Raw genomic sequence first — 22,048 nt, 5'->3', positions numbered from 1 at the left:
ATAGATAGATAGATAGATAGATAGATAGATAGATAGATAGATAGATAGATAGATAGATAGATAGATAGATAGATAGATAGATAGATAGATAGATAGATCTGCATCCACCCATAACTGAATTATTGCAATGTTTTTCCCATAACTACTGGATGGACACCAACACTGACGAAAAAAAAGCACAAGTTTCCCAGGTTCCAGCTTTCACCCTTAATAATCACTGTATATTGTACATGTTATTATTTATATATTAGGAGCTTCCCACTTTCTGTGCGAAGATGGTGTTGGACTGGCTCTCAGCAGAAAGACGATGACATCTTAGTGTAACATGTAAGAGCTTAAGAGAAACATATTTCACTCCAGAGCTCATAGAAGGCAAAATAAAGCCAAAAGCAAGAACATCTTCACAAGACAGCGTTATTCTGTTTGCTGATAAAGCCAAATGCTGTAAAGTGATAAGATGTTTGTGGGTCTTCAAGTAGCCATAAAATCCTTTTTAAAAGCTCTTAAAGGGAAACTTTCTCTTCAGCTTGACTCAAGTCAAATATATTATATAAAATATAGGCTATAAGTCAACTACTTCACTTCTCAGTAGTTAAAGGCCTTTAAAATCTAATCAATCAACTTCACTTTGCCTTAGATGAAAATACACTTTTGTAGGATTATTTCTGGTGAGAGCTTCGTGTATTTATATTTTTGGTCTGTCACTTCTCACAGATCTAAGGTGGGAATGGTTGTGTTGGAAACACGTGATGTCACATGTTTTCTTAAGCCAATCAGAATTTAACCGTATAGCAAAAAATGAAATTGGTATATGATGACAGCTGCAGGGCTTGTTGTATTGTGTTGCCAGGGAAACCCTACTGTCTGTCACAGCTGAGTGGATAACACAAATGTTTCTTTGAAGGACATATTGCAACTCTTAACTATTAACATTTACTAAGTTGTGTTTATTGATTCAATAAATTACATTTTAAACAGATAACAAGACTTCAAACCAAATTTTATCAGATAAATTAAGCTAATTCAGAGGTACCTAGAATATCCATGTGATAAAAGGCATAATGTCAATTTACTCCCAGCAAATTCTAATTTTGGATAACTAAATAACTTGAGTACTTTGACTTTGATCTCTCTACATTTCAATGAATCTTCCTGGTTAAATAAAGGTAATAAAGGTGAGACAGGGTTTAAAATCAGCTGTCTCAAATGTTGTTTAATGGTAAGTTACTCATCATCCTTTTTACACACTATATAATACATGATTGAAGACTACAGGCAATATGGAAAAAGCAATTACCTTCACCAGTGTGAGCTAAAAATTCTTTATGAATGTGTAATAATTAGTTTTAATTCTTTCATATGATAGGAGACATTTAGCATAGTGGCACATTACATTAGCTCTATGTTGAAGATAGGTCCTACAGAAATTATTGCATTGTATGACTGCTGGGTATCAAGTCCTTTTCCAGAATGGACTTGCTAATTTCAGCTTAGTTGTCATTGTTTAGAAAAAAGCATACGTAGTTTTTCTTTTGCAGTGTTTTTTTTTTTGCTATTTTAGTCTATTTTTTTATTAATGAGATAAAGGCTGACATCTATCTGCAAGCGTTTTTTTATGTTTTATTAGACAACATGTACTTAAAGTTATCAGTGAAGTATGTAGCTTTATGTGAATTCATCGGTAGGAGGGGGAAGAGGTATACAAACAAGAACTAATTCAATAAAAAATACATTTTCACTGCATTCGATTGTGTGTAATTTGCCTCAGTGATGTAACCTCGACATTCATTCCATTTGATTCCAGTGTGACTGAGAGACGCGGTGATGGATAAATGGCTGGTGTGATCCGTAATTCGCCCCCAGCTAAACGATGAAGAGCAGACAGATGTGTTTAAAGAAATCACACAGCCCTGTGGATGTGTTTGGTTTGGCAGCATTGTCACTAAAACCCTGCTGAGTGAAACTTCAACCACGGTCAATGTGAGACATCTAGTGGCAGAAAAGGAAAAGTACACTTTTTTGTTTTGTTTTTGTTTTGTTTGTTTTTTGTTTACCGTCATTTAAACAGACTCTTCCCTGAAGACTAACAATGTAATGTAACCTGCTTGCCCTGAGCAGCAGAGAGCTCGGTGCCTTTTCTGGCGGTATTTAATTAGTCACAGCAGCTCTAAAAGTTATAATAGCAGAATTTGTATTGTTTTAAATGCAGAAATGTTGCCGTCAATTGACAGAACAAGTGTGTAATTGTAAAACTACAATTACTGTTCCTTTCTGGACTTTTTTTCCTGTCATTTATGGTGTGCTAAAGCTACAACAGCCTATAGGCAAAACAAGAGCACAATGGCAAAAAAAAAAAAAAAAAAGGATTCACTGCGGCTCTTTCCCCTTATCTTCTTTTACTTTTCGTAACAGCACTGAATATTTCCACTGGGAGCCTTTTTCATGTCTGCCTTCACTCCTCTAATAATTTCATTGTCACGGTGCTACATTAGCCCCTTCTCCAGTGATAAAATGTTAAAATAAAAATCATTAAAGCTCAGTGATTTAGGACTCGTCTCACCTTGAAATAGCCCTGCAGGAAATTCATGTGTTCAAATAAAGTGTAGACGAATTTCGCCCAAGATAAGTATGCTCTTTCCTTTTTTAAAAGCAATGGCTATGTTTTGTGTATTTGTTAACCCTTTGTCACATACGTATAAATACTGTATGTTCATATTTGTACCTCATGTTCTGACAAACAAGTTTTGTTTGGGGTCATCATTGATTTCAGCATCTTATTCAACTTCTTTCAGCTGCTGCCTTCAGGAGTTACCACAGTTATCATCTCCCTCCATTTCACTCTATCACTACCAACCCTTTCGTGTCACACCAACCCTCCATCCAAGGTATTTAAAATCATCCTCCTTCACCTTACCTTACATCTTGACTGCTACACTTGTCTCCCTCTCATTCACACACATGTAATCTGTCTTGCTTCTCCTGATTTTCATTCCTCTTCTCTTCAAAACATACCTCCAACTCTCTAGGATCTCTTCCACCTGCTTCTTACAGGTTATAAGACATAATAGTCCACAGAGACTCCTGCTTACTTCATCTGTCAACATAACATAAGTCTTTCTTGACTAATTTACTACTGAAAAAATAATGCACTTTCTCTTTCTAGAGGTCATAAATATCTGCTATATATTTGTTAATAAAGAATAAAAATATTTTATGGCACAAGTATAAAATGCAGACTATTCATATGTATTCACATGTACTGTAATATCAAGTGCTTACCACAAGAGGGCCTCCTTGAAACATAAATGGATGACACTTCCACGTCTGAACAGCAGACCACCCACCCGGATAGTTTCATTGTAAACTAATTCAATCACTACTAATAATAGTCACTTCTAGCGTTTGTCCAGAGGAATTACAAAGTCACATGGTCATGTGCTCAGACTTTTACCTGTTTCACAGCCACTTTTTCACCGTGGGGCCTAATCCATGTGGGTCAGAAGATTAATGTGCAAAACCGACGCAATTAGTTTGCAGGATTATGAAATACTTCCAACTCACAGCTCCGACAAAAACAATGTAGTCATTACGGAGATTGGTGTCCTAAATGGGTGTGTTTGTTCTAGATTGCGATCTCTAATTCCCCATTTTCATCATTTTCGGGAAAAGCTGATAAATAAATCACCTATTCATTTTTACCTTCGCTCCAGATGACTCCCAGAGACTTTTGGGCGGTTTTGTTTGTTTTTTGTTTTTTGTTTTTCGAAGGGACTCCTCCCTTTCTGAAGTACACAACTCCACATATGGTCATCGTGTCCCCGCCCCACTAACCCAGGCTCCGAGTATCGTCTCTCCGCCCAGAGCGTGAGTCTGGCCTCGAAGATAACAGTGGAAACTGGGCAGGGTCTGTCTACACATGAAGGCACCTTGACTGCGTGCGCGGTGTGCTTTCTCTTCTCCGCGTTGAGAAGCCGTTGCGCTGATCGGAGGATTTAAAGTGAGCTTAAGTTGGACTCGGTGTGACATTTGTGGATCCCGTGGGCGTTGCTGCACTACAGTGGCTGTGTTGCTCAACTTTGAGAAGTATGTGAATTTGTTGCGACGGCTGAGACGGAATGCGCGGATTTGGTGGCTTTTCCTCCTGTGTTTTCTCTTCGGATATCGTCGTGACTTCGGTCCGCCTGCAGCCCCTATTCGCGTGTTTTGTAAGCGTGCAATCAATGGCAGTCATGCAGCATGATGTGGAGCTGCACCTCTGCTCCTAACAGACTGTTTACCTGTGTGGAAGGAGCAGAGTTGCACGTCGTGCCTTTGCAGAGGCTCCATGGGTAACCGCCGTGCGTAACGCTGGCTCTCCATGGAGGACTGGTGGAGAAGCCACTCATCGAAATCCCCACTTTAAAAAGACACTTGAAGAAAGATGAATCAAGACCAGGACGGGATCTCTTTAGCGGTACCTTCCTTTGGTGCTGGCCCCGGCAGAGAGAACCTCAGCGGGGAAAATACAAGCGTCAACAGCAGTGGTGGTGGTGGTGGTGGTGGTGCCTGTGGAATCCCCGCAGCCGGGACTTTTTGGCATGATTCCGGGACTGGAGGTGGGGGACTTAGCCCGATCTCCGGGAGCTGCCCCTTGGACACCGGAGGGTTGCTGTCCACCGGAAAATCTTGCAAAAGCAGGCCGGTGACAGTGGCCTATGTGGTGAACGGAGAGGCCAGCCAACAGAATAATCATGAGAGCATGGCCCTGCAGTGTCTGAAGGACGCTTGCGATTCTGTGGGCAGCAAGCTAGAGACAGTGAACTTTGGTAAACTGGATTTCGGGGAGACCGCCGTGCTGGACAGGTTCTACAACGCAGGTGAGTCAAGTGAAGAAAGGCTTATAAATCTTTCCACATCCACCCACAACAAGCTTCCCAAACCACCCTCAGCAAGTGAAAAGACAAACATTTTATAAAAGTGATTATTACGTGATTATTAGATGAGGTCATTTTTAGCCTTAACGGCAGCCTGTTAGGATTTTAGATCAATCCTCTAAATTGATTTTTTCGGCTTAATCTTTGCTCTCCATTATAATGATTAAGCCACAGTGGACCTCACTAAAGCTCAGTGACCCAGGAATGGCATTTAATTCATGAAAGAGTAGCACAAGAACCTCTCCCCTAAATTCCTTTCAGGGGCTCGAAAATCACTTTTACTGCATCACCTCTGTTGTTGGAAACTGTGCTGCAGGACAGGTTGCTCTGGACTCCCTAAATACATCCCATTGCTCTGCATGTCATGGCTTGATGTTGCTTCCTTTAGATCACAGTGGTATGTATACTTAAATGAACAAAGCTGGAACTCATTGAACAATAGTTGCTGAGAAGTTGTATCATTTGCTCCACTAATGTGGGGATTATTGCTAGAGTTCCCCCTCCTATGGCTAGTTTCCCCTCTTCCATTGTGGGGTTCAGCATTGTGCTTCAGTGTCACAGTTTGAGCCACAAGCCTGGTCTTTCCACTGGAATCTGCTAACTTGAATCCCTTGATAGAAAGCACTTTCCATCTCTAATTCATGTTGTATATGTAGCAGTTGGCTCTAAATACTACTGAAAAGGTTTGGTTAAGTCATGAAAAACAAAACTATAATGCACATGGCGGATCTCTCTGTTTGAGAGCCAGAAACAGCAGCCAGTGTTTGCATTTCATTAAGATTGTATCAGTATGTGTTCAGCAGATATTGTAAATATAAAACAGTGTGACACGTCAAAGCCTTTCAAACAGTGGCATCTCTGCAAATGATGCTAATTTTGTTTTGGGTTTTTCTTTTTTTTTTGTTTTTGAGGGGGGTTACTGTCAAACTCTGGTAGCCTAAAGACACAATCATTGCTTGACTCGTTATTAATATAGTAAAAAGAGTTTACCTGACAGGAGCTATAAAAAGATCAACATATATAAAAGTCAATATGCAGTATGCAGGTTTTTTTCCTTATTATAAAAGACCTAGAAAATTCCTAAAAGAAAATATCTGTTTTATTAATGGTAATTGCATCAGTGTTAACAGTAACAAAACTAAGATTAAGTCACTGGGTAAAAAAACTATATTTTTTAAAAACAAAAGCATCAATTCTGAGGTCACAGTGGTTAGAAGTCACTAATTAAAGGTCCATCTATTTTCTTAACCACTCATCCAGCTAAGCTCACAGGGAGCTGGAGCCAATCCTGGCTGACATTTGGTGAGAGGCGGGTAACTGGCCAGGTCACAATTCCACTCCCATTTGTACTTAAATCCACACCTATGACCAGTTTAGACCCAACAAGTTCCCAACCAGTTCAACCCAACAATAATATGTTTGCACTGTAGAAGGACACGCCAAGCTAAGGGAGAGTGTGTTAAACGATGCACTACCCAGCCGCCTCACAAATCTTAGCAACAACTGTCAAAAAGTAATGAAAATCAGGACACAAGGTCAGCAACCCCACCAAGGTGCTTATGAATATATTATAATTGTGCAAAATTTAGAGTTAAAATGTAACAAATTCTTAATATTATGCAAAAAGTAGCATAGAAAAAGTATATATAATAACATTTTTATCCAACTATAGCAATGTAGTGATTATAAACAGATAGAGCTGAATTAACCATATTTAGTTGCAGTAACAGCACTTATATTGCCAACATCAGAGCCTACTAGTGAAGGCAGACAGGTGTATTGTTTGTTCCATGCTCGACATGCTTCTTGCTTCTCATATTATTGGCTGTACAAACACATCATGTTCCCAGTGTTTTGTTTGGTCTTTTTCCTCTGAGCTACCGTGGAATTTTCTCATAATACACAGGGGAGGGCTGTGGCATTTTCCCAGACACACATTGCTATATCTGTTCACTCACACACCACTTCTTCATTATCCTCCTGCAGATGAAAGACCGGAAACAAAAAACTTGAGTGAGCTTGTTGGTTTCTGTCATTTGTCTGCTTCTGATACAATGAAAAGCTGTTCCTGACTGTCCTTACATGTCCTCCCCGCATGATGCTGTGGACAAAGAGGGTATTTGGCTGAAAGATGGCAGAGTCTGATTGTGAAACCCTCAGGACATGAAACACAGGAAGTGTAGATGCAAAAGTTTGGCAACAGTGATAGCTAACCGTATCTTATCACTGGGAATTTTGGTCACTACAGCCCAGTTATTCATGGAGTCAGAATTCAGATTTGAAGTCAGATTTGTGTAGCTGTGCCTATCTTACTCACACCACTGATCACATGATATTAACCAACATAAGTGGGGGGAGGAAAAAAAAACATGAGTAAGATGTGAATAGATTACATATGTACCTATCAGTGTTTTCAAAATTCAGATACGTATGTGTGGAATTTGTCACGGAACTATACGAGATTATAGTGGTCCTTGTTCTGCTCTGCATCCGCAGTAAATTTCACAGCAGATCTCCAAAGCAGAGCAAGGCCATTTGCAGTGCAAGAGAGTGGAGTTGGAGTGCATCCAACTGTGTGACAGAAGCCTCTCTGGAGAAGCAACTAATTAATATTGAGTTCAACCTGGCCAGTGAGCCAGTCTGTAGGTAAAACACAGGAGGGAAGGGCCAAGGTTGGTTTGCCAGCAGTGATCGGACTTTTAAAATGATAGAGAGCACGTTGTCTGCTAGTAAACTGATCACAGATTACGTTGTTTTCTCAGTTGGGTACAAAAATAAACATAAAAAAAAATTCCAAATACACATGAAATCTTACAAACAAACATCTGTGTAGAAAACGCTGAATTACATTTTCAGTAAATCATTTGTATTATGTGTCATATTTCTTTATAAGATGTCAATTTTGAGCCAAGTGTGAAATTAAGCAGCAAATGTCATTTAATCTAAAATTTAAAAAAAAAAATACAGCATGTTAGCAGATAATTGGGCACAAGTAACTAATAATTACAGAAAGGACAAAATCGGAGAAGTAAAATGTGAAGCAAAAATTCATACTTCATCATCCTGCTGATTTTGATATACACACAACTTTTATTATTATTATAACTATCGCAAAAAAGAAGCAGGTATGCCCTCACTGCCATGTTTCTCATCCCACTGCCTCTCCTGAGTAGCTATGCTGTAGATGGGTGGATATGAGGTTTCACTTGAATGGTTTTAGAATTTAGACCATTAATTCTATCCAAACAAATGTGCACATTTCTGTCAGCTAATTGAGGCTGTTGAAAATTGAATAACTTATTTAAAACATCTTAAATTTAAAAAAAAAAAAAACAGTCTTTATCTGTATCTTTTTTATGTTTTCTCAGTTCCCGGTTGTTGTTTTTAAATATATGCTTTCCCTTAGCCCATGAGATAATCTTCATCTGTCCTTTTGACAGGATGCGTATATCAGACTTCAGGGAATGTGTTTCCTTTATTTATTTATTTATTGTGATTAGCCTGATTCTCAGCCCCCAGTCTGGAGTACCAGCTTCAGTGATGGGCCATCTTATACTTGAGACACAAAGTCATCAGGATTCAGTGCTTGAGTTGTTTCTCTCTTGATATCTTTGGCAGAGGCTGAAGTGAAAGAAGCTTTAGCTAAGGACTCTGAGGCTGCTCACCCTGAGACAAGAGTTTTCTGTTTCAGAAGGTAGTTCAACTTAAACTCTGAGTCAGTCAACTGGGTGACAAACTCTAAGAATGCCACTTGCTCGCTGGCAGGTTTTCTTCTGTTTCTCTCTGACTCTTCCTCCCCTCCCGTACCTGAACCATCTGCTGATACTCCGATTCATTTCTTCATACATAAAGTCGCTATCAAAGCTCAGAGTGAAGCAAATTATTTGACAGGAGTTTCCATTTTTACAAACACTGAAACGTCGGTTAGATGTTTCTTCACCATTCTATGTAAATTACACGACTGCTTTTATAATCAATAAGTACAGAGACAGCGATCATATTGCAGATTAATTATGAGAATCCTGTAGCACTTATAGTCTCCATGTTTCTGACTAGTTTCTGTGTTGTAATCAGTCACACTGATGGAAAAATGACTGTCACAGTTGGACCTTGGCGGTGATGTGAATATCTGCGTAAAGTTGAGGCTGAAATGACTAAAACAAAACTAAATGTATTTTAAAGTTACTTTTTAAATGCTGGCTTCAGACGTTCTGACTGTGAGTAAAATAGTTTCAGATTCAGTCATTAAATTATGTCAAACAACAAATTCAAAATCTGAACTTGGACATGTTTTCTACTGAAAATTGCCTAAATCAGTCTCACAAACACATCAAACCAAAAATATATGTAAAAGATCAGCAAACATTCTTGATTTAAAATCTTTCAACCTTCTAAAACAATACTAAAATATCTTAAATTTATGAGACCAGAGTCTACAAAAGCTGAGACATTTTTTATAACATGTTTGTAAAGATTTATCGGTAAGTCATTCATTTAAAAAATGTGAATTTGTAATATTAGGCTGCCAGGAACTGAGTAAAACACCTCTGCTACAGCTATAAGAGAGGCATTATCTATGAGTGATGGCTCATATTAAATCAAATTAGAAATGGTTAAATTGGGGAGCATTAAAGCAGAGGTTTTCTGTAAATCTCATTAAGCATTTTTATCCGGTAATGGCAGAAATAATGAAATTCTTTATGAGAAATCAGGTTTAAACTTCCCTGAATTACTGAGAAAATGCAGTGGCCGTAGACTGCTGCAAAAACAGTTTTTATTTAATAAAGACTGACTTGCGGGTGGATTGTCTATAGCTATCTGGGTAACAAATATCACATGTCCATCACTAAACTGTGTCTCTGTTTCTCCATATCTCCAGTCACATACCTTTTCTTTCTGTCAAATTACACCTGAATTATTAGATTTAATAATTAAATGACAAAATGAGGATTTCAGTTTCATCCAATAAAAAAAAAAATCAAATTGAGTAAAGGACTATCACAGACAATATAAATAAATTATATATTTTATATCAAATTCTTACTCATGTATAACGTTGGCAGAGTGGCCCAAGCTGATTAAAAGTCCCGTTTTTCAAATAAAAATCGCAGCCCATGCTGACACGTGTTCATATTCCTCGGTCCACTGGAATAAAATTAAGTCTCTGCTCTTTATTTATCTGTTGCCATGGTGATTCATAGTATCTGAGCTTCATGGATGATGGCTTTCTTTCTCTACTCACGCACATGCTAAACTCTGATCATCTGTTTTGGAATCAGAAACTCGTTTTATGTTTTTAACTCAGTTTGTTGAGCAGCGACTGCTTGGCAGCAGTACGACAACTTGATGCGTCCTGTTTCGAAACACTTTTTACAGTGTTGAAAGTGCAGCAGTTAATACTGTAGTATTTGCCAGGGATCAAATGGCGCACCTGTTCGTGTGTTTGTGTGCTGGGTCATAGCTGTGGTATGCAGAGCTTTATCCCTCTTGTTGATCATTACACTAAACCACTGTGTCATTTATAGGGTGCACATTGAATTTGTGAACAATTCCTGAGCACTTTAAAAGCTGCTCTACCTGAACCTGAGTGTTTGCTTACCACTCCATTACACACACACACACACACACACACACACACACACACACACACACACACACACACACACACACACAGCACCACTCAGCCAACGCAGATCTAGCTCACAAATTGTTTTCATGCTGCCCAGTTTACAATGTAGTAGTATTGAGAAGAGGAGTATATAATGGAGCACCAAGGTGAATGAGGTTGAAAAAAAAAAACAGGAAGTACTTTAGCATCTACAAATTATAGACTTTCTGTAAAAGGTAGAGATAACCACATTTGGATGAGAAGGTGGAATACTAAGTTATACAGTTAACATGAGGTAGTATTGTTAGCATTCATAAACTGTAAAACTGCTTCTTCCTTTTCTGTTGGCTGCTCCATTTAGGGGTCACCACAACAAATCGTCGGCCTCCATTTCACCCTGTCTGTCACACCAACTCTCTGCATGTCCTCCTTCAGTCCATCCTTGAATATTCTCTGTGGTCTTCTTCTTTTCCTCTTGCCTGGCAGCTCCATTTCCAACATCCTTTGTCCAGTATATCCACTATCCCTCCTCTGCACATGTCCAACCGCTCTCTAACTTTGTCCCTCTGATGGACTCATTTCTAATCTTGTCCATCCTGGTCACTCCCAATGAAAATCCTAACATCTACTTGCAAATTAGTCCAAGTTAAAAAAAAAAAAAAGCATTCTGCCATAACATAAAGAAGACATCATTTGTCAGACATATCCATTACAACGCTCCAAAATGCATCAATGCCACAAACATGGTCAAATCAGACTTGCCCCTAATAATGCAAACTTTAAGTAAAATTCAGACAGTTGCATGCCAGCCAAGCAGCTACAGTGATGGCTGACAAGAAGCAGAAAACTGCAGTTGTGATAGATGTGGAAATCCCAGCATGAGGAAACATCAGAAAGAAGGAGCATGATAAAACAGAGTGGAGGTAGCAGGAGCTGAAGGATCAGCTGGAGCAGATGTGGAAGGTGGTCCCGGTGGTAGTAGCAGCATTAGGAGCTGTAACTCTGGAACAGTGGCTCCAGCAGATTCCAGGCACTAAAAACAGCGAAGTTACTGCACAGAACCCTCAAACCCTCGGGCCTCTGGTACACAAACACAAACCATTTCTTTCTTACAGTTATGTTATCGTAAGAACTGCAAACAGTTTTGTTGCTGATATTGTTTGTATTATTGTAAATGTCTCGTGGTTTTGAAACCAATCCTCCTCCTAGTCTCAAACCAGGAAGCTTTAACATAGCAGGCAAATGTAAACACCACTGTATAGTAAATCCTCAATCTTGATTTGTTCTGTTAAAAGTTAATGTTTATTAGAGTTATTGATTAATCGTTTAAATGTCAGTAATAAAAATTAGCAGAAGTGAACAACAAGCAGCGAACAATCAGGTGACCTGGTCTCATGATAGTGTTGTTCAGCAGTGTAAAGTCACAAAATAGGAAATGCTTCTCACATGGCTATTTGGTGAACTACTGTAACTAGCAAAGCAAACTGTAAGCAAACTGTAGTCTGAAAAAGTGGACGGAAATGGAGCACAGATGCAATCCTTGCACAATGGGTGACGTCCAGCTTTGTCCAGTGTCAATACTGCCGGGCGCCAGCAGACACTGTCTCTTATCCAGCACAAGAATGTACACTCAAGATTCCTGACTGTGAATCCGCACTGCCCTGAAATCCCATCAGCTGGCCCTTTGCTAAGTTGTTTATCTTCCCTTCTGTTTACGCTAGTGGTTGGCTGCTTTTCAGAGGTTAGGCGGCACAAGGTTAGGAGGAATTAGCCTAGGGGCCATTTGCTGGCCTCTGGGGAGGACTGCCTTCACCTCTGTGGGAGATTCCAGGCAGAAGTGCAAATGCTTTTTAACAAGTTTTTTTTCTTTTCTTTTCAAGGAAGGAAGGAAAGGCTAGTTCAGAATGAAAAGCAGCTTCTTCTTTACATACATGACAATGACTATACCCCACATCCTTCTATGCAGTATTATCAGCTGGAATAAGTGTAAGTGCTGTATAAAATCCTGCTTATATCTCAGAAATGATCGCCAGAAATAGGACAGGAGGTGGAGTAGCCGAATATCAAAGCTCCCATTTGGATTCATCAGGGTTCATTTGAGGTGAAATGCAGCAGGAGTGGGTAGGGTTGTCTTTAGAAACCAATGGTGCGTGACAGGGAACTCTGTCTTATCAGTTTGAGTATCATGATAAGGCAGTGAACAGCCCTAAGAGCTATGAGAATAGTCTGGTTGTATTTTGCATTTATTTGATTTTTGGGGGTGGGTTTGATACCAGTGGTTTCTTTTCTCTAGTAGAACAGCTGTTATTACATTATTTTTTTTCCAACTAGAAAACCTTTGGCAGCATGCAACAAGTTCACAATACAGAGTCTAATAATAACGCTGTAACCAGGCTCCGGCGGAGGTGTGTTTTACTCATCTGTCTTTGCAGTTGCTTTTCTCACATGCAGTATGCAGCTTTTGTCTGGTTTGTTTTGATTCTGCATACCCACCGCAAAGGTCACAGCATGTATGCAAAACTGCATGGGTGTTTTTGCGTAAAAGAAAATAGTTTTTGTTGGCAGTTTAAAAAAAAAAACTAAAAAAATTGTGCGCATATATTAGAGTCAAGAGGTGTTTCTGTAAAGACAATGGTAAAGTTTTTTTAAATTTCCATATTTAGTTTGAATTTCATATCTAGTCTAGCTCGAGGATGCCACCCACATCTTACAAGAAAAATTACTTGAAGTCTTTATATTTTAATATCATTTTCTTATTATTTTATATTATGCAGTGTAGGGCTGGGCCATATCATATCGTTCACGGCAATACCGGTATAATGTTGGGCAACGATAAGAAAATGAAATATGGCGATAGAATATGGGTAAAACGCGCATGCGCAGTGCCTTTGTTTTCATTAGCACATGACGGCAATAGAGAATAAGAAGGGCAAAAGCGGATCGTTGAATGAAACAGATGAACCAGAACTGGTTTGTAAAAATCTGCAACTTCAGTGGTGTGGAACTGGTTTAGCTTTCGTCCGTCAGATACACAACAAAGCACTATTTTTGGTAGAGCATGCTAGCGGGCCGTCGTTATTACTGTGTTTTTTGGAAAATACGGCACACTTAAAATCAATCCTTTGATTTTTCTGAAAATCGACAGTGCCCCTTATAATCCCGTGTGCCTTATGTATGAATTCTGGTTGTGTTTACTGACCTCGAAACGATTTTATGTTGTACACGGCGCTCGAAAATCTGTCAAATGTTTTAGTACGACTTTGCTAAGCTACGAACCCGCACCGCTTGATGGATTGTCGGAGCATTACGGCTATCGTAGGCAGGAGCCTCGCGGAGTGATACGTACTGTGCTTCAACATAATATTACCGTATTGTGTGTGTATAACCTCTTTTTAGTTTTGTGGATATTATACATGGTTATGCTGAGGATATGTCGGCCAGTTTCCACTGGAAAAGCCTTTTGTTAAACTGTCAGCAAGGAATTTGCATTTGCACTGTAATTTTTATATAACTTTAATGCACATAAAAAACAGCTGCTTGTTTAAGTGAAAATACATTGATTTTTTTTTGCACTAATAAGTTGTGGAGTTGTAAAGTATTTTGTCTAGTGTAATTATATCGTCAGTTATATCGTTATCGCAAATTTTCAAACGTATATCGTGATAAATATTTTTGGTCATATCGCCCTGCTCTAATGCAGTGTAATTTTTATCTGTCCATGTGAAGGCTGGTGAAGGTAACCACTGCCCACAAACAAAAAAGATGTATCCTGAACCTGTAGTGCAGTGTTTTCTTTTGGTTTTTTCGTAGTTAGTAGACAGTCGTGTTTTTGAATGATGGAGCGAGATTTTGAGTCCCTGGGAATTTTATTAGGTACACTTTGCTAGTACTGCTTTGGGCCCCTTTTTGCCCTCAGAGATGCCTTCATTTTTTTTGTGGCATAGATTCAGCAAGGTGCTAGAATCAAAGATTTGGGTCACTCAGGTTCTGCAGATTTGTGAGCTGTTGAAACACATGCTGGAGGTGCTCTAATAGACTGAGATCTGGTGACTGTGGGGTCAGAAGCTGCCACAGAAGATGGATACGATGCTCGGTTGGTGCAAATGGGCCCAAAGTGCGCCCCACACCATTACAGGAAACTGCCTTGAATCAACCAACTGTTGATACAAAACAAGATGGATCTGTGCTTTTTTTGTTATTTACACCTGATTCTGACCCTAACATCTGAATGGTGTAGCAGAAATACTGACTCCTCAGATCAGATCATTTTTTTTTCAATATTCTGTGCTCCAATTTTGTTGAATTCATGCAAATTGTAGCCTCGGTTTTCTGTGCTATGCATTCAAAGATGCTCTTCTGCAGACTTTTGTCGTAACAAGTCGTTATATGAGTTCCTGTTGCCTTCCTATCAGCTTATAGAAGTCTGGCTGTTCTCCTCTGACCTCTGGCACCAACAAGGCATTTTTACTTTGAGAACCGACGCTCAGCCCATTACCATTCAGCAGTCACTGCAAAGCCACAGCTGAACATGATTAATCACTACTGAAGGCTTAGTTGTGATGACCTGTAGCTGGCTAAACCTTAACACTGGTCTTGGGTAAACAAACACTGGAAACCACATTGCACATCCACGATTAATATCTAAACACAACTGAAACCAACACTAATGAATGTTACTACTTCCAATGAGTCTTAAGGGGTTTCCACACAGGCATCGATTAGCAGTGAAGTGACTACCAGACACCGTAGAAAGTAAATAACATTCAGCAACTTCATGTAACAACAGGCGAAGTGGGCAGCTGCTGGGTTAAATTTGTCTTTTTTCTTTTTTTAATTGTATAAAGGCATTGTGCATGAATATTTGCATAAAATAATAGTGGCCCATGTGAAATTAGACAAAGTATCTCAGTATGCACCAAAAAGGTTTTAAAGTTTCCTTCCAGTCCTTCAAAACCAGTACAGGTGATGTCATACCCCTGATATCTCCAGTTTAAAAAAGGAAAAAATGCAGGAACCCTTAACATTTTCAAGAATAGGTCTAAAAATACCAAGAAATCATGTCAGGAAATGTTTATCAGTCATGCTGGTGTCTGATGTTTCTGCTGTTTCAGATGGAAAATTTCTTATCTAGTTCACTTTTCCAGGTCTTCAGGTGTATTTATACACTAATTTCTGCCTGGTGCCGTTTTATTTCCATGCAACACTCTGCAAACAACCACAACTGTTCCTCAGTCCTGTCACGCGAAGCAAGTGAGATAAAGTGGAATTGTTTACCAGACAATAACATGATTCTGTTTCACTGAACAACAGCAAGGAAGTACATCAAGTAGGCATGTCGGGACAGCTTGCACTGCAGCACAGGTCTCTCCCAGCGTGCTTGTCAGCGGTAGATGAATTCACATTCTGTTCTCAGCTGTTTTCCCTTCGGGGGCCATTGCACTGTGGTTTGTAAAATATCTCAGTGAGTGAAAAGGCAACAAAGTGGAGCAAAGGTAAAGAGGAGCTGACTGCCAGGAGAGTCGTGCGACTGGCAGGCGGGTCTCATTTCCTGCATCATGATCTTTTTTTCTGGGTTGTTTCTTTCAAGCACATGGGTCTAAAAATAAAGGGAACATTAATCTCTCGCTGCTAGGTGAGGCGTCAGATGACTGAATATCCATTCATATGTCCCATATTCTCCTGTGGGAGAAGAAATGTATTTGTAAACAGAAAAGCTTAGCTGAAAGACTTGAATGGTCTTTTTTCACCAGTATTAGGGGTTTATTTTGAGGGGAAAAGGCAGTTTTTCTGTATTCTCCTGCAAGAATAAACAAAAGAATAAAAATAAACTTGTAAAAATTTTATTCCATGTGACTAATGGAGACTCCCTAAGGAACTAACTTGCACTGCCTTGTTACTACCTGGAATTGTGCATCACTTTTAAAGCTGATTTTTTACACCTGCACTTCAACTCTGAAATCTCTCGATTACTCAGCAAAGATGCGTGTAAGACCACTAACCAGCACAGTCAGATAGGAGCTGGTCGATAGCTTAGTTTTCTTCAAACTCTGTGTAATGTCTAATTACACCCATATGAGTGTAGTGCAAGTAATCACATGAATTCAGTGGGTGTGCTGAACCCTACACCACACCCAATAGACTACTTACAATAGTGAGAATGATGGCTATCTGTTGTATATGAGAAACAAATTACTACAGGATTCAACAACTTGTGGAGTTCATTTGTGAAAACTTCATTTTCACATATAAACGCAGCTAATTTTTTAAAATTTTTATTTTAGTGCTTCATACAGGAAAACTAAAAAGCAATTAGTGTGGAGTTGTTTGTAAGTTCCTATAATGGATCCATTTCACTTATTTGAAGCTATGCTCTTATATGGAAATAGATCAGCTTTGCATCATTAACAATCCATTCATTTGTCATTCCTTGTGTCCACTGTCTCCCGTAAGTCCAGCCTCCTTTTAGGCCAACTGTCATCTGATTGGCTGCCTTAGTATGGTTATGTATGAGATAACCATACTAAGGTATCCAAACGAAAAAGGAGATCCTGGGTGTGTAATACGTAAAATAAGAAAATCATGAAAGGTTTCTTTTAATGTCAATATAAATTTTGATTATGAGATTCGTAAGCAACAAGGGTGGCCAAAGTGCTTTACAAAACCATAGATCAGTAAAATAAATACAATTTTTAAAAAAAAACGGGAAAAACAAACAAATACGATAAATTGGACTTAAAACAAAAAGACACCAAAACAAGAAAACCTAATCAAACTTAAACTAAATTCAATAAGTCATTATTTTTATCTGTTTCATCAACTCAAGCCAAGTTTTCAGTTTATAACACGCCATTGTGATCCCCTGTTTATTTGACCTGTAGCACAGAACACCCCTCTGGAGCTTTTTGTCTCTGTCAGCGTCAGTTATGTTTATATAGCGCATTTCATTGCATGTAAACTCAATGTGCTTAGCATAAAAGATAAAAATCTAAAACACACTGTGTAGCTCAATGGTGCCTTTAGGCAATAGACAGATCAAAATAAAAGTTTACAGAGAAACGCAGTACAAAAGTTCCTTTTTTTTTATACTGCGTTTAGGTGTGGCAGCTCAGAACGGCTACAGTATAAACACTTGTGGTCTGAGAACACGGTTAACTGCAGTAATTCGTTGAGCAATACCTTTTGTATGACACCAAATAAACAAGTCTGAAGCTTTTAATCCTGTTTGTCTCTGCAACCTGACAGCTAAACAGCTAAACATCGTTTGAAACACCAGAGGTAAACATCACACTGGCCCAGCATGCAAGAGCACCACAAGCATCCTCTGCTGTTCCTGGAAAGTTGGCAGACTGTTTGGACTTTATGCTCTCGAAGGTTCCTTTTCAAGGGAGGGGGATATTTCCAGAGCAGCATGGAGATGGTATTTCTAAGCATCTGCCTGTCCTCTGTGTAGGATGGGCTTCAGGGTAAAACTCCAGCTGCACTTTGCTCCACTAATACGAGTCTGTTTACCTTGTTTTCCATTAGACATACAGGGGAAAAAACCTCAACTACTATGCACACTGATGGCTTCGGTTCACTAACATCACTCAAAGCAGTTTTCCTCACAGTCGCTATGGTTACAACTTCTTATATGTAGCTGTTATGTAATAGATGGTAACGAAGCGTTATTCACTGTGCCAGCGCTGTTACTATCTCTCTTGGTAGAGTCAAACTTGCCGTTGGTCCGTGAGTGACCGAGGCATAAACCGCTACAGTAATCGCATTTCTTCAATCATGACAAGTCAACGGCATTTTCATAAATATGGAATATTATCAGGTCAAAGTAAGGTCACATACCAACACATGCAAACACTGTATCCTCCTCTTTCCCGGCTAGATGACGTAGGACGCATGAAATGTAATGGAACAATTGTGGTGAACTGAAATCACTCTTGCATTGCAACTTACTAAAGTTTCCAATGGGCCAGTACAAGCTTATACAGCATCTTTGGGATTAGATAGATACCAATATTCACATTTATTCACCTTTAATTTGATTTATAGATCAATATCTTTAATGATTATTAACGATATCCTTCATTTTTGGGCAGATTTCTGGGCAGCAATTTTTTTTCTAATGATGTACACATTTTATGAAGTGGCTACAGAGGTTCAGTAGTTATCAGCAGTAAATATTTAAAGCTCTGAAACACAGTGGGAGGTTCAGATAATGATTCGGAAAGATTATTCAAGAAGAATGGGTCAGACTTTGCACACAGCTGTCCTGGGATCTGATGTAGTTCACCCTTCACCTTCTGACAGCTGATGTGAACTGAAGCGTGATGCTGACTGCGTTAAGAAGTTCATTTTCAAATCTTCACTTCTAAATTCAAATAAAGAGTCAAGTTTTGCAATCCAGCTTTCATATAAATTTAAAAAGTGTTGTAGTCCTTGTAAATCAGCACTTGAAATGTACATTTTTTCCTTCTAGAAAGCCACCAGTACTTGTTTGATGTATGTAGATTTAATGTTTTAGTTTTACATGTTGTATCTGTAGCTGCCTTGATAAATCATTAATTCTTTAATCTATATATCTATACACAGAGGTCACTTTATTGAGTTTTGGCTTTGAGCACAGCAGCCCTATCCATCTGATGTTCACACCTTAAGTTTGTAAGGGGCAAATCTATCAGAAGAAAGTTAGCTTAGAGGGAGGGCTTGTTGTAGGGAATCATGCAAATCTGTTCCTGTAAGAGTCCAAAATAAAATTATGTAGCTGGGAGTGAGCAAAACAGGTCACCTTAATCTACAGCTGTAGGGATGTATAGCATAGCTGAAACACAATCTCTCAGTATTGTTTATAGCTTATGATTTTAGGCTGCTGGTAGCAATTGTTTATTTTTCTCCACAACCTGCTCTCATTAAAATAGATTTCTCTGTGTCCAATCATGTGCTCTCTAGTAGAGACAAAAGACTCTGCTTTGCTGAAATGATCCAGATCCATGTGAAAATGCTCCAGAGCTTTTTAGATCATAATATTTTAGATGGAGCTGATCCCCCAGCTCCTCTTCAGAAAGAGCATGTGGAGCTGGTGGAGGATCTCTGGAGAGTGCTGGGAAGGATCCATAAAGAGAAGCCAACAGACACCAGAACAGTCTCCAGTAAATTCGAAGCCCTCCACTCCAAGCTGCTCACCTGAGGCCCGATGAACCTACAGCACCAGGCCGAGTGCTGCTGAGAGTCAAACACTGTGAGAGAGTATGTTCAGAGTATTGAATTATTTTCCCTCCTCTGCTTTGAGCAGTAGGCGAGGGAATCAATTTACTTTTGGTCCACACTGGCAGGTCCAACTGTAGGAGGTGTAGCAGGATTATCAGGGCATCAGTATGAATGTTTTACTCTTCATTTCTTTTTTTACATTTTTTTCTGCATGTCTTATCTCTCACTGATGTAGACAGATTTCAGTTTACTGGTGATACCAGGTGATTGTAAAACACCAGATGCGGTGAAAAGGTGCCACTGTATGCGAAAAGGGTGACGAGGAGTCTCAAGTAACTCCTCTGCAGGCTTCACGAAGCCTTCTGTCAACACTATGTTGGCAGGTCTGCTGCTGTATTGGCATGCATTTCACTCTGCTGTTGCATTGGTAAGTAATCATGGCATCTGAACACGCTTCACAAACATTCATAGCCTGTGCTATTGAAATGCAGTCGCTGTGTTTATCATATATTTCGTGCCTTTTGAAATTTGGAATCATTGTCCTTAATGTGGTTTAAAAAGCCTACTATGAACCTGCGAGCTGAAACACTTCCAATGAATTGGAATCTGAAACTTCTTTTGTTTTTAATATTTTTAATATTTATAAGGATTATAAGTCCCTGCGCTGTTGTTGCAATGGGTCTGTGACTCTGAGCTATGGATTCTGTATAGTAGGCAGGGGCAACACTTTCCAGTACTGACTTTCCAACTTTCCTGTGAGGGCAGATTACCATTGTTCTCTGTTTCCTTGTGTAATGTCATCCACAATATCCACAATTACAAAATGTACCACACTAGCCAAAATGCTTTTAACATTGCAATTTAAAAGCTACTTGAAAGTATTTGTGCTGTCATTGCTTTTTAGTAATTGCATCATTAACTGTACTGGGAAACCAAGCCTTCCTTGGAACCAGCAAGAATTAAAAGAGGAAGTAAGCTAGCTGTTCATGAAAGGGAAGAGTTGCTCATTTCTATCATCCTTCCGCCAATCTTCTTCCGCTTCAGTTTCGCCGAAGGGGCGGGAACTGTGCTAGCTGTTAGGATGAGAGGCGGGATACACCCTAGACAGGTTGCCAGTCTGCCACAAGGCTGATAAAGACAACCATCACTCTTACTTTCACACCTATGGGCAATTTAGAATTGCTAATTAAGCCGACCCCAATGTATGTCTTGGGCTGGGAGACAGTCAGAGTATCCAGAGAGAACCCATGCAAACACAGGGAGAGTATGCAAACTTCAAAGGCTTTAGCTGGTGGATTTGAATCCTCTTGCTGTGATGTAACAATGCTAACCACTGCACCACCCTGCTGCCCTGACTTCTATTAAAAATATACATTCTGTCTTCCACCATAGCAAGAAGATTCTACCACAGTGAACAGACTGAAGGTTTATTTATTATTTATCGCTTTTCAAGAACAAAATTCACAAAGTGCTTTACAATACAGAATAAGATGCAATCAGATAGTTTTTTTCACTCAAGCTTTGTTTATGTAAGCCGTGCCATGCCTTTAAGACTAATGGGCTTTTTCTATACAAACTTTGCTTATATTAAGCTTTTTTAATTGTTGTCAAAGTTCAGAAGATTATTAGGATTTAAAGAGGTGACTGTGCTGTTAAAATGCATTCCTGTAAGACCAACAAATGTAGAGAGATATTGTGATAAAAAAGGAAAGTTAACGCTTACAGGCAGTTTAAACATGGGATATTGCAGCTGTTGCATGCTTTACTTTGCTGTTCTAGCTTGTTGTGCACCTCCCAAGTTTTATGACCTGTCACATGCAGCATGACCTGCAGGGCTGGAGATCTCAAGAAGTACCTCTGTGAAGCATCAAAGCTGCAGAGCAAGAATTACCAGATGGTACTGAGGGAGATTGCTTTAACAGTTTTTAATTTTTTTTTTAAAGAAGCGAGTTCCCCAAGAAAACCTCTGCGATCCCTTTGTTTTATCTTTTACCTTCTTCTACTCTTCTTCAATCCAGTGAAGTGTTTTGTTTTTGGGGTCTGAGAAATGACATTTACTGTGTTGAAGAAGACGGCAGAGAGTGAGGTAGACCTCAAGTTCCAATATAAATGGTTATGGCGCTGCGTTGACATGACAGTGAGCAAGCAGTAATCAATGCCCCAACCATTTACAGGATAGTCAGCGATTGTGTGGTGTGCCTGTGGTGACTGTTACCACCCACTGTGGTCACCCCAGATCAAAATTTAGCCCAAGAATACTCCTGAACACATCCCTGCTGCGATGTTGCACGTTATCAGTATTGAATTGGTTACCAACTGAACACAAAAA

General features: G+C 39.3%; 1 protein-coding gene and 1 long non-coding RNA gene across 4 annotated transcripts in view; one reads left to right on the top strand and one right to left on the bottom strand.

Annotated features, from left to right (window-relative positions):
* The window catches only part of LOC121815174, a 47,609-nt gene extending 43,812 nt beyond the window's left edge, over positions 1 to 3,797 (bottom strand). For both annotated transcript variants that reach the window (XR_006054848.1, XR_006054847.1), the window contains exon 1: positions 3,280 to 3,797. This is a non-coding gene — a long non-coding RNA (uncharacterized LOC121815174). The remainder of the gene's footprint in view (positions 1 to 3,279) is intronic.
* Positions 3,798 to 3,897: 100 nt separating this feature from the next.
* The window catches only part of map3k5 (mitogen-activated protein kinase kinase kinase 5), an 85,407-nt gene continuing 67,256 nt past the window's right edge, over positions 3,898 to 22,048 (top strand). Inside the window, exons 1-2 of one of the 2 annotated variants that reach the window (XM_042224713.1) lie at positions 4,744 to 4,856; positions 17,764 to 19,758. Coding sequence is in view for 1 of the 2 variants with exons in the window: in XM_005931565.2 (XP_005931627.1) it covers positions 4,421 to 4,856 (436 nt within the window). In the remaining variant the exon portion in view is untranslated. Of the gene's footprint in view, positions 4,857 to 17,763; positions 19,759 to 22,048 lie in introns of both variants that reach the window. The other variant, XM_005931565.2, reaches the window with a different exon arrangement.

Source organism: Haplochromis burtoni, unplaced genomic scaffold (genome assembly GCF_018398535.1).
Source record: "Haplochromis burtoni strain Fernald_Lab_line unplaced genomic scaffold, NCSU_Asbu1 Contig_147, whole genome shotgun sequence".
Lineage (NCBI taxonomy): Eukaryota > Metazoa > Chordata > Actinopteri > Cichliformes > Cichlidae > Haplochromis > Haplochromis burtoni.
The sequence above is the reverse complement of the archived record's forward strand: the minus strand, read 5'-3'. Positions and strand labels throughout refer to the sequence as shown.